General features: G+C 40.4%; 1 protein-coding gene across 1 annotated transcript in view; it reads left to right on the top strand.

Moving 5' to 3' along the window:
* Positions 1-12,663, top strand: part of adamts3 (ADAM metallopeptidase with thrombospondin type 1 motif, 3) — a 135,581-nt gene that overhangs the window by 101,080 nt on the left and 21,838 nt on the right. Inside the window, exons 14-19 of the mRNA XM_068720918.1 lie at positions 196-329; positions 1,399-1,522; positions 3,631-3,687; positions 4,657-4,740; positions 5,252-5,332; positions 9,882-10,045. Of these exons, the coding sequence (XP_068577019.1) occupies positions 196-329; positions 1,399-1,522; positions 3,631-3,687; positions 4,657-4,740; positions 5,252-5,332; positions 9,882-10,045 (644 nt within the window). The remainder of the gene's footprint in view (positions 1-195; positions 330-1,398; positions 1,523-3,630; positions 3,688-4,656; positions 4,741-5,251; positions 5,333-9,881; positions 10,046-12,663) is intronic.

Here is a 12,663-nt window from a genome sequence, read left to right as displayed (position 1 = left end):
CTATGATGTGAGTCAGGAGCTTTAAATGTTACATGAGTTATGTTTTACTTCGGAAAGTATGTAAGAAATGATTTTTAAAAAACACATTAACATTTGATGAGATTTTAAAAGGTCTTTCATAATATTCTTGTTTTTTTTAAGTTGGATTTCCTTCCTAATAATTCTACAACCATCCCATAATCTGTTGTCTTGCAGCCAACAAGAGATGCCACTTGTACTGCCAGTCGAAGGAGACCGGAGACGTGGCGTACCTGAAGCAGCTGGTGCATGATGGGACGCGATGCTCCTACAAAGATGCCTACAGTATCTGCGTGCGCGGAGAATGTGTGGTAAGGTGTTTAAACTACAGGATTTTGACATATATTAAAAGCTGCATCAGGCAAATGTGCAAATTAGCGCCCGCAGGCTGTTTGAATATTGACAGAAACTGTACAATCAATGACAGGTTCAACTTGATAATAACCCATTTTTGATTTGTTCCCCCCCGACAGCAGGAATAAATTAAAGCAGAATGTCAATATACACATAAGTTCTTAAGTAGTGTCCTTCCTGTTGCAGTCTTTCTTTTCCTTTTTAACTTGCGGCTGCTTTTCCACAGTGTGTTCAATGTTTACAGGAGTTTAGCTGAACTATGTCACATGCAGCTGCAAGAATTTATAACAGTAAATGGCTAATTAAAAGTAAATGATAACAATTTTTTTGGTGTGCATTTCCAACTGAGGAAGAGTAGTGAAAAGCATTTCTACACCTCCCAGTGAAAGAGCCATGAGTCAACATAATGGTACCCAGTGGTGGAAGAAGCATTCAAATTGTGCATTAAAAAGTGCTATAGTATGCAGAATGTCCCATTACAGATTCCATATTTATTATATTATTGTATTATAATTATTGATCACTTTAATATTGCAGCTGCTGGTAAAGGTGGAGCTAATCTTGACGTACTTTATAAACTGCTGGATAACACATTCTCATTTGTTCATTATATTTTGTATTAATAATCTGATTCGAAAAGTATCTTCAGCTGTACATGTAGTGAACAGAATGTACAAAGTAGCATAACGTGTCTCAAGTTAAGTGCAAATCCTTCAAAACATCAGTGCAGTCCCTGAGTAAATGTAATTAAGTTCATTTCCACCATTAAAGGAACCTCATAAACGCCCACATGCTGTAGCTATTGAAACAGGATCTATATAATCAGTTTACTGGCCCGCAGTCAAACCGATTCACTACAATCTGTCACCAGTGTGCTCACATCACGTTGTGTCAAGTCGGCATCCGATAGCTAACGAAGCCTTAAGAGGAAACAGCTGACGGGTTGAAAACCGTGTAGTGAATCGTACATTTCCAAGACCAACTAGAATCTCAGCTCATCCGTCTGATTGTTCGCTTGGTCTCCAGAAAGTCGGCTGCGACAGAGAGATCGGCTCCAGCAAAGTTGAGGACAAATGTGGCGTTTGCGGCGGGGACAACTCCCACTGTCGCACCGTTAAAGGGAGCTTCACCAGAACACCAAAGAAACCTGGTAAGAACACATTGAGCCGGTACGAACTCGACGTCTGCAGACAGAACTCGAACGATTTTTCCCAGTTTCATCCCCTGCATGTTTTCTCAACTCCAGATAATGAATGTTTCTTATCCATGATGCACAATGAGCGAGTGATTAACCTTGAGAAGACATAAACATACTGCACGGTTGTTTATACATCATATATAAATCATTACTTTGAAGGTGCTAAATTCAAAATTCAGAGAATATCTATTGCCTCCGCACGGCTCTCAACATGTCGGCCCTCCCTTGACCCAGGGCAGCCCTGGGCGCTTATTCGTGAAAAGCGATGGCCGTGAGCTCGCCGGTGGGGCGCGCTCACATGCACCACCAATATATCTTTACAGTTGCTGGTATATTAATAATCTGAATTTTGAATAGAGAACCTTCTAGGTTCACTGTCTTCTCTGCATGAGGCGAACACTGAACAATAATTGCAAGGTTTTAGGAAATGAAATGTAGAGCGGAGTTGTCCTCGGTCCGCATTACATTGACGAGAGCTTTAGCCGACCAGATTCAACCCGTTATCAGCATGCCACCCTTTAGAATTAATTCTTAGCTTTTCACTGGCTCTTTCAATCAATTTTTATTTTTTATTTTTACCAGCTCTTCTTTTAACATCTGAAATCCAACCCTTGACAAACAAAGTCTGATTTCTAAAGACGAATAGCTGTGACTCACGATCACCAAAGGCTGAAGTGGATAAAGAGAAACCTCCTCTTTTTGCAGAGTACTTATTCTGATTAAGTGAGAGAGTTTACTCAATGTTAAAAGGGATAAGTGTCGAGTCGAGTCGGAAACATTCCCAGATTCCAAATCTCAGATTGGCAGAAAGCTCACTGGCGCACAGCCGGGCTGAAGCAAGGAATTTAACCACCGTCCTTTTTCCTGAATTGAGAAATAGTGAGTTGAGCAGGCAGACGGAATTATAACCCCATGAACAGGAGCATCCTGACTTCTTCAAATACGTTGGAGAAAAGACGATGTTATGCGTTGACGTCTCTCCTCTGCAGGATGCAGGAGGTGGATGCAACAAACAGACTGCACAGGTTCAACAGAGAACTCCGTTTAACAGACACCGGGTAGCATCGGAGTGTGCTGCTCACAGGTCACAGTCACAGTTTTATTGACGCCCTCTTATTAAGAAATTCTAAAGTGTACTGTGCTGTGACACGTAGTATGAAGTGCGCATACAGCAGTTGTAATGTTTGTCTCAAAAAGACACACCTGTCAACCTGACTGTGATGGAAATAGAGAGAAGGATGAGGATTTGTTCAAACTGTGGTGTAACTGTGCAGCGTTTTTTAATATTTCTATTATTATTATTATTGATTGAAAGCCCTACTGAGATCACAGAGGTGGGAATTAAATTGCATCCACCTCCTGCAGACCTCCATGTCATTTCTATTCACTCCCACGATTGAATATAAAGGAGCCTGTAGGGAGGGTGCAGAGCGACATGAGTATCTGACAGCTGTCACTCCGAACAGCCGGGTGCATCCGGATTAAGACCCTTATTAATTAATTAGCAAAGCAATGAATTTATTCTTTAATTTATTTAATTCATATAGTTGTTGTTTTTTTTGCTTCAATTTATAAGTTCAGAGACTGTTCAAAGTGTGCTGTCCTTTCCTACAAAGCCTTCTCAGGTTATCTCCCCTTTGCAGCCACACAGGGGGCACACACACACACACACACACACACACACACACATAAGCTAATGTTTTGTGTGTGTTTTGTAAAAGTGTGAAGCTGCATGAGTGTGACTTAAGTGGTTACTTTCCTTTTTGGAAAATGTGTCTTCACATTAACCCGGCATGAAGAAAATAACGTGACGAATAACCCGTTTACTTGAACGGTTTCATGATGCCCGCCAGGATCCATTCTCACACTTTTTATTAAAGCGACGGGATGTCGTAAAGTCAATACAGAGAATAAACTGAAAATTGTCTCTCCGAGAGCCTGGACAGGAACGGCTTCATCAAACCGTTTCAGGATTGTTTGCACTGTGATCATTCCTCTTTTCTTTATTTTTTTTCTTAACATCTCACTCTCTCTTTTTAACCACTCACGTTTTTTAACAGGGAAACAGTTAAGCAAGAGAGCCCAAAAAGAAACCCCTTTGTTGGAAAGCACAATATGCAAGTATCCAGTGTCACTGAATCACAGCCTCTTTTCCTGGCACCTTCTGTGCAGCTTGTAGTGCAGATGGATGCCTAACGCTGTAGAGACGAGTGACATGAGCTGCTGTTTCCTCTGTTCCTTGTTACTAATTAAGTGTCTATTTAGGTCTGACTCAGCCGTTGTAACTGTCACAGGTTCATTATCCAGTCAAGTCTCTAGAGCTCTGCATAAGAAGTTATCATCACATGTATGGTTATTTCATGTAAATTGCTTCAACAGCCTAACAAACTAACGTTAAGGTCAGAAATGTCACATTAAACCAACCTGCAGACCTTTGGAGGCAATCTGGGATGTTGTTGGCTATTTACCATCTGATTGATTGAACCTCAAATGCTCAGTTCAACCCAAGCATCCTCACCCAACGGGTCCAGCTTGTGCGCAGTATTTCCTATCAGTCTACCAAAAACAAAGAAAACCTCTTTGATCAAACTGTAATTTCCTTGTAAGTGGCTTGTGGTTTCCTAAATTGGCTGCCATCACGAAATGTTCTCTCGGAAGCGAGAGGGCGTCTTTTGCCATTTTCCAAAAGTTAGATTGCAATTTGTCGTCTTTCGATGTCCTGCAAAGTGATTCGCCACCTGTTGTAACCTTTAGTGAACCCCGGGGCAGCTTGCCAGCGCATTTATGATCGCAATCATCTCAGCGTCAGCGCTCGCGTCAGCGCCGGGAGGCGTTGGGCCTGCCTGTCAAATCTAAGGGCGAGTAATTACAGCACTGCAGCTCAGTCCTGGTGGTTGGCGTATGCTTCCCTGCCAGCAAAAGAATAGCTTGCCTCCTCGTCCGATGTCAATCCCTCTGGTCCCTGCTATGCTAATTAAATATGCTTCCACTGTAGGTGATGTTGTTGCAGAGAAAAGTGAGACGGTGGAACGGAGGGGAGAGGAAACTCTTCGAGACCCTACTAACCGATTCATTTTATTTTGAAGGGAAGACCAGAGGAGCCTTCTCTTTGCCCAAGGGAGCACGAAATGTGTTTTTAAATGAAACTGAAGACTCTAGAAATATACTGGGTGAGTCACGGTAGGTTTGCAAGCGGTGGACATCCGTTACAGAAGAACTTTGCTGCCCTGTAGTCTGAAATAGCTCTCACTTGTGCCTCATTGAAGCACGGCTGAAGGCATTCACGTCGTCTCTGCACATAATCGATATGAAAGATGAGAAGGGGGAAGTTTCGGTACCTTTGGGAGAAGCTCACATATTTATCGTGCAAGGGGTCATTTAATGACGCAGCAGACGGATGTGAATGAACGGCCTGTTTCAATGAGTTCTACCTGCAGGCTTCCACAGCGAGGAGGAAAGCTGACAAGTAGACGTTTTTACCATTTTCTGTTCTTGCCTCAAACGTCTTCGAACATCTTTGTAGAGCAAAGAGAAGCACACTTCTGATACGTACGCGATGTCCACCACTGCAAACAAAGATCATTCCTGTATCTGCTTAACTTACCTGTCTGTGTCTTTATCTTTCCTAACCCTCCCTCCTCTGCTTCTGCTGCTGCTGCTGCTGCTGCAAACTTGGCAAAGGTTACCTTAAGATGTTTCTCATTCCTCCTGGAGCTAGACATGTGATCATCCAAGAACACGAGGCCTCCCCTCAAATTCTTGGTAAGTGTGACTTCCTAACACGAAACACATGTTTAAATATCAAGAGGAAAGATGTCACCATCCCCGGGAAAGACGAGTGGGAACATTAACTGTAAAATGAATGAATTGATTGTAGGCGTTGCATAATTTAATCTCCCTTTGAGGCGGAGAAGATGCGTCTTCATTAATCTCATTCATCATTAATCAATCTCTTTAGGAGAGTCGTGTTTTTCTTAAGTGTGTTTCGGTGAATTCGGTCATACTGTAGTCAAGCACATTCAGAAGAAATCCACATTATTGATGACAGTGGTTCCTCAAGCTTGACTAAGAGGTTACTATTGATATCTCGATAAAGTCGTTATTTCAGCATAAACCATGGTGTTTCTCTTACCATAATGACGTTGTTGTTGTTGTTGTGCCTAACCCTAACCAAACAGAGTCGGATCATTTCTGCAAGGCATGTTACAAGCAAAGCGTTTTGCTGTTTGATTTGGAGAACTAAAGTTGTAAAGGCTAACGTTAGTTTGAACCTTATCCTCCGTGACTCGTTATTTAGTCTCCTTTTAGCTCTGGTTTGGTCCTCATAAAGTCTGTATCTTTATCTAATATGTTCACGGACTGGTCTCTAAGTGTCCAGGCGTTCTTTGTGATTTTATCCAATATTGAAATAAAAATGAGTGACCGATGCTGCTGTACATAAACAAACACGTTTTAAGACCTACTACAAAGTTCATTTGTAACAACAACCCTGTTACAGTAAGTGAGTACATCAGTACAAAAGTGAAAGTTCAGAAACATCAGAAAAACAAACATGTATTCCTGACTCTGCCCGGCTGATGATTGAAGGCATGGGAGAGCTGGCTAATCTTTTTGTTTCTTGTTCTGTGGGTGGCCCGAGGAAAGCATGATTTATTCAGCGTCCTGGAGGTGAAAGGAGTCGGCATCGATTCTCCTCAGCTAGAGGCAGTGTGTGTGTGTGTGTGTGTGTGTGTGTGTGTGTGTGTGTGTGTGTGTGTGTGTGTGTGTGTGTTTTACATTTAACCACAAGTTATTTATCTGGAGCTCCTGTGCTGGGCAAAGTTAGAGGGGAGGAGTAGAGGAGTGAAGAGGATCGAAATAAACTGATGTGTGGAGTGAGTCTTGAGGGGAGAGGATAAATGGCACATCCCATCTCAGTATAACTGAAACCTGAAAAAACAACAACAAGCACCATGTGAACTACTGAATAGTATTAGACAGTGAAGGAGTCGGTTCACCACAGAGGAATACTGTTTAATGTGAAAGCAGTCAAGCTTCTGAAGGTATTGATACGATTTCTATCTTTAGATTCATAAAGCTTGAGAGACGTTCTCTCAGGATTAGTCAATACTGCGTTTCTGGTATCGGGTTTTGCCGTAAACCTACCGAAACATGATCTGAATTCTACAGATCTACAATATGATGATCTCTAGGTGCTGTGTTGCTTCATCTGAACTTTTTTTAATCGTTCAATGGAGCAACAAGTTTGTGTGGAGTACCCCAAATGAAGAGCGGGACAGAGCAGCTGTAACTCTAAACTCTAAATGCTACTGTTGTATTTTTCAACTAATGATTATTTTACCGATGGATTTTCTCCATTGATTGATTGTTTGTTTTGTAAAAAGAGACAGGCTCTCACAAAAGAGCCCAGAGTGACGCCTTCAACTACAACAGTCCAAACTTCTACATGATTTAAAATATAAATGGGAAGTTTTGCTTGAGAAGTGACTAAATGCTTATCAAAATAATACAATTGTCAAAAAAGTAAAAAGTACAATATGTCCTTCTGAAATGTAGTGGCGTAGAATTATAAAGCAGCATGGAAAGAAACTCAAATGTGTACTTAAGTACAGTACTTGATGTACTTACATTCCACCGCAGACAGTAGCATCTTACCTGCTGCTGCCTGCTTACTGTTGCTGAGCTGTGATTGGACAACTGCAACAAATCCCTCACGGTCACTTTTCTGCTGCTGCTGTGTTAATGCTGTGAGTGTTAATAAGGAAGTGAGTCTGCCCCGAGCCATCGTCTCCTTATCTCCTGCTCGGGGATTATTAGCTGATAGAAACCACATTGGTAGCGCCGCTCGTTACGCAGCATTATTAGAAGGTCTTGACCCACGCTGATTAAGATGGAAAACCCTGCCGTCAAAAGCTCTGATTAATTGCTCATTGCACCTAATTGCCCCCCCCCCCCTCTCGTTCTGTGGGTCCCTTGATAAGCTTTTGACAGGTACGAAGAGCGTTTCCAATCAGACTCAAGTCACAGATATTCTATTTCAATTCAGTTTATTTATTTATTTATGGAGCATCAAATCGTAGCGGAAGTAATCTCTTTTCATGTGGAGCCGGTCCAGAAGCACTCTTATTATTTACAGAGACCCAACATTCAAGTGGCAAGAAGAAGAAAGTCCACTGTAACAGGTAGAAATATTCAAAGTAATTCTAGAGTGGACTGGCATGTACTAGAGAGACTGGGTGTTATTTCATATATGAAGAGAAATACGATTAAAATAGAAAAGGAAAGTTAAAGAGGTATAATATGTTTATTTGACGTACTTTCTAGTGTCAATGACGGCTTTTAAATCCTAAATTATCCTAAAAAACGCACAGACCTTTCAGAAGCAGCCTCATCAACTTCTTTAGACGGTTAAGGAACGGAAAGAGGAACTTGAACTTGCATTCATCTCATCGGTGGAGATTCATGCGCCTCAAAAATATAAAATATGAACACGCCTCCCGGCCGCAGAAAAATGTAATTATTGCATCAAGTCGCTCTTCAGCGCTGCGTAGTTTGTTTCTGCCATAACGTAGTACATTTACTCAAGTACTGTACATAATTACACATTTGAGGTATTAAATAACACAAATAAGTCAATTTATTTGATATTTCACAACAACAACAAAAATATATTATAAAATAAATAAACATACACACCCTAAAACCCCTCAGATTTATGTTGTGACCCCTAACTATATAAAGTATCAAAAGTAAAATGCTGTTCAAGTCAAAGTTGAACCAGTACTTTGACTGTCGATGAATACATTTTGCTAATAATACTTCTGTACTTTTACTTAATTGGGGTTTTGAATGCAGGACTTTAACTTGAAACCGAGTATTTTTTCTGAAGTGAAGGATCTGACAACTTCTGACAGTTTTTGATCCCCCAGAATACCCTAAAAGTACGTTTCCACACTTTGTGGAGACAGCTGTAATGTCCTGTGATGAATCGCTGTCCCTCGTTATCATGGAGCTGAAAGGCCCAGAGAGAGAGAGAGACTATGAGAGAGAGTTATGGAATATTGGCTCTGAGCTTCAGGAGAGCACTGGATGTCCCTCCATCATCACAAAGCATCAATCAGTATTTGATGTTCGTCTGGTACGCTTTATTTTGACCAAAACGATTTTTTTTTTTTTACTTTCCATCGCAGAACCTGGAGTGTAAAGATACAACAACAAAAAAGTCTTTCCATAAAGATTTCATCAGCGGTGCACATCTGGCTCTTCATGAATCTCGTTAGCATCAAATCATGTTTCCTCTGCTGTAGTTTTGTAAACAGCATCCATCCTTCCTGTCACTGTCATTATCTGTGAAATGACATGTGCTGATGGATCACTTTGAAGATGTTTCTCACTTGCTTACACACTTCTAAGACTCGTGGCTAGACTAAGTTTTCCTGCTGTTCGTTCTGCATTCCTGTCAAAGTGATCATGACTTCAATTCACGACACAGCTTTTAAAGAAGGAAAGGGACTTTTCTAACGCTAAACTTTGCTCACTGATGACATGAGATGCAGGTCATCCCTAGAGAACCTGATGCAGATGTACAATAAGTTCATGGTTCTACCTGATTGTGACAGTTTAAAGAGTAACTTTGGTATTTTGAAACCTGGACCCTATTTTCCCATGTCTTTGTGTTTAAGTGACTAATGCTAAAAAACATAATTTTGTAACGTAATTCTCTCATGCAAGCAGGATTTAACAGTTGAACAGAAAATAAGTAAAATACAAAAAGTTCTAAATAATTAGAATGAGCTTCAATTAGTCAAGTTTGATTCATGTTTGCTGTTAAATGAACCGGCGAGACATCAAATACAAGTTTGATGTAATTTTGCTGCTAAAAGACAAAGCTGTTTCCTTTCTCTCGCTCAGCGTCATGCAGGCGGAAGTGTAAGACTTGAGCACCAGAGGAAATGACCCCTGTTGTTTGAGCCTCCCCTAATTGTAACTCATTTGCATTTAAATGCATCAGATTTATTCAAAGCAGCTGGCAAACATGGCCGTTTTCATTTCAGCCTCTCATTTCTGAGACGCTTCATCATATTAGAAGTTTGGCAGCCTGTTGTATGAATTATAGCACAGAGTCAGACATTTTTCAGTTTTAAAATCATTGCCCGTGAATGCCATGGGGTTCCATGAATCACACATTTGAGACCACAATTTTAGCTTCTTAATTTTTTTTTAAATCCTTGTGAATAATTCAGAACTTTTGTAATTGATAGAGTAAAGTCGTTTCTTTGTCGGTGGCTCATAACCAAATGACTGATTACAGCAATCAAGAACCAGGCGACGGGGCATTACATCCTCAACGGAAAAGGAGAGGAGGTCATGTCCAGGAGCTTCATCGACTTGGGCGTGGAGTGGAACTACATCATCGAGGACGAGGTGGAGACGCTGCACACTGACGGACCTCTGCACGACCCCGTTGTGGTTCTGGTAATAACTCCTCCTCCTCTGTCAAAGCTCATATTTGAATTCATCTGAAAGTTGACAGCAAACACTGTGTGAAAAGCAGCAGGTCAGCCATCTAGTTCAGACCAATTGTCATTATTTTGCTATCGCTGTCTGTAGATTTGAATTAATAAATCTCATCATTTAAACAATGAAATAGGAATCGTTAACTTTTCCAAACAGCTTTTTTTTTTCTTTCTTTTAAGTTTAAAATCATAGATGCAGCGCAGGAAGGAGTGTGAGCGTGCAATGTTTTTCAAAACCAGCAATAAGATCAATCCAAAATTGACGGGCAGCCAGCGAAGCCCAGCAAAGATTTACATTCATATGTTCACTTCTGTTGTAAGCAGCTGCTCTCTGTTGTCCTGCTGAGTTACTGTTAGTTGCTTTTATCACAGCTGGTAGAGATCAGAACCCAAACCCAACATCTCCTTATTAACTGTAGAAATGTAGAATGTGATAGTGAACGAGTTAACTCAGAGTTAACCGCGCTCTTATGCACAGCTGCCCGTTCACAATACAGAAGCAGGATTGTGGATTTACTCCCGCTTCTAATTCTAGTGAACTCGTTCTCTCATTTAAAAGCTTGAACCACGAATGTTCACTTTGAAATAAGAAGCTTGAGCTAGTTGACTTGCTGAAAAGCTTTCCGTCGACTGATTGAATCTGTTTCAACTGCAACAAAAGTAATCCAGCGCAACGTCACTCACACCAACATGGTTTTCTTTCTGAAGAGATGTTGTTCCACTGTCTCAAAGGCCAGGATAAGGTCAAGAAGAATTAAGATTTAATTAAATCCGCATTTGGAGCAGTAAGCCATATTTGACTCAGCGCAGTGAAGAGAGACAGAAAATGTATCAGATAGTGATAAAGCGTGTGAGCAAACAGAAGAAAATCGTCTTCCTTCATATCTTAACTTTTTAAGTCATCGCTGTCGAGTCTGATTACAGCCATGGCGTTACATTTACTTAATGGACACAACTGTCTGAATGAGAAAAGGCACTTCAACAGACAGATGAAGCCAGGAATGTTACATATTCAATGTCCAATAATGGTAAGGGCTGTTGTTAGAAATTCACTCGAAGCCGACATTTAAACACATACAAGTTATGTATCAAGGCTGCTCAGAGGTCTGTCTCTGAGTCTCTGATATTTATACTTCGAATAACACACAAGTGCGTTTGCACAGAATCATTTGCATAAAGCTGCGTGACATGTCTTGAACTCGCCCCTTCCGCACAAGCAAACGTCATCTTGACGTTTAGTAAGATATACAATCGCCCCTTACAGAAGGTCACAGCGACTGCTAAACGAGGAACATCTGAGGATAACAAGTGTGAAGAGAGTTCACACAGGAGCCCCAGACTTCATGGAGCCTTGTATGTTAAACAATAAGAACTGATCATTCTAAAAGTTATTTTTCTCCAACACTATTCAACCAGTTTTTTTAAAAAGCAGTTTCTCCTACAACATTTAATAAGTCCCCCCAGGTCCAGAAAGAGTACAACTCCTAATAAAGCCAAAGCCAGCAGCAGACAAAAAACGGACACAGAGAAAACTGAAAAATCAGATTTTTTTATTTCCCCCTTGGCACTTATTATTTATAATCCACCAAAATGCTATAGAATAAGAACTAATCTGTTTTTCTTCTATCATGAAATCATTTTGACTATAAAGTGGAAACTTCAAAGGTTTCAGACTTCTTTCTTTCCGTTGCGCCACAGAATTAATTAAATGATACAGCGGGCAGGATTAAGACGAGGGTTATTAATGTTTCTGTTCTGATTCTGTTTAGCCGTTGTGTCATCTTTGATTAATGTCTGTAATACTTTTTAATTTGTATTCAGGGTTTGTTGAGCTTACACACACACACACACACACATTCTCACCTTTCTTTTCCTCCTTACACATTATTGTTTTTCCCTCAGGGACGCCGGCTCTAACTTGTTACGTGTCACATCAGTGGCGTTTTCTAAATTGCCGTTCATGCGCGAGACAAACTCGTCCATATTGTGATAATTAAAAACATTTAGTTTCACACTGAGGAGAACTGCAGATCTGACTGAAGTTCATTGATAGTTTTTCCATAAACACTATTTTTCTGAAAAGCAATGTAATTAGATGAGGAGCAGAGGAGTAGTTTAAAAGAAGTGGAGAGGCAGTCTTGTTTTTGTGCTTCTTTGGTGAATCATTCAGATAATTATACGTATTTAATTTGGCAGGAAGTGGAGGATATAAATAAGTCGTTACATCACAAAGCAGATCTGCTTCGAAAATGAAATCAAACGTTACAGTCCTGAGGCGTTTATTATTCCTCACTCATAAATCTCTGGTATTTAGTGAGTCACCTCAACTGCTACCACTTCACTGATGGATCAATAACGATTAACCATTAAATGTGTGTTAAACTTAAATTTAAGTGCATGTTGGAGGAAGACGGCATATAAAAATGATTTCATGTGAAATGAATCTGCAAACTTCATACAGAAATTAAATTAAATCGATAACGAATATTTGACAGTCCAACTGAAGTTGAATTGCATGTTAATGCTACAGCATGCATTTCATACAGTATCGAATGTATCCAAAATTAAAATACATAT

This window comes from Cebidichthys violaceus, unplaced genomic scaffold (assembly GCF_023349555.1).
Source record: "Cebidichthys violaceus isolate CVI_PGR_0920_01 unplaced genomic scaffold, fCebVio1.0.p SCAF_26, whole genome shotgun sequence".
Taxonomy (NCBI): domain Eukaryota; kingdom Metazoa; phylum Chordata; class Actinopteri; order Perciformes; family Stichaeidae; genus Cebidichthys; species Cebidichthys violaceus.
Note: the sequence above shows the minus strand (reverse complement) of the source record. Positions and strands in the feature narration are given on the sequence as shown.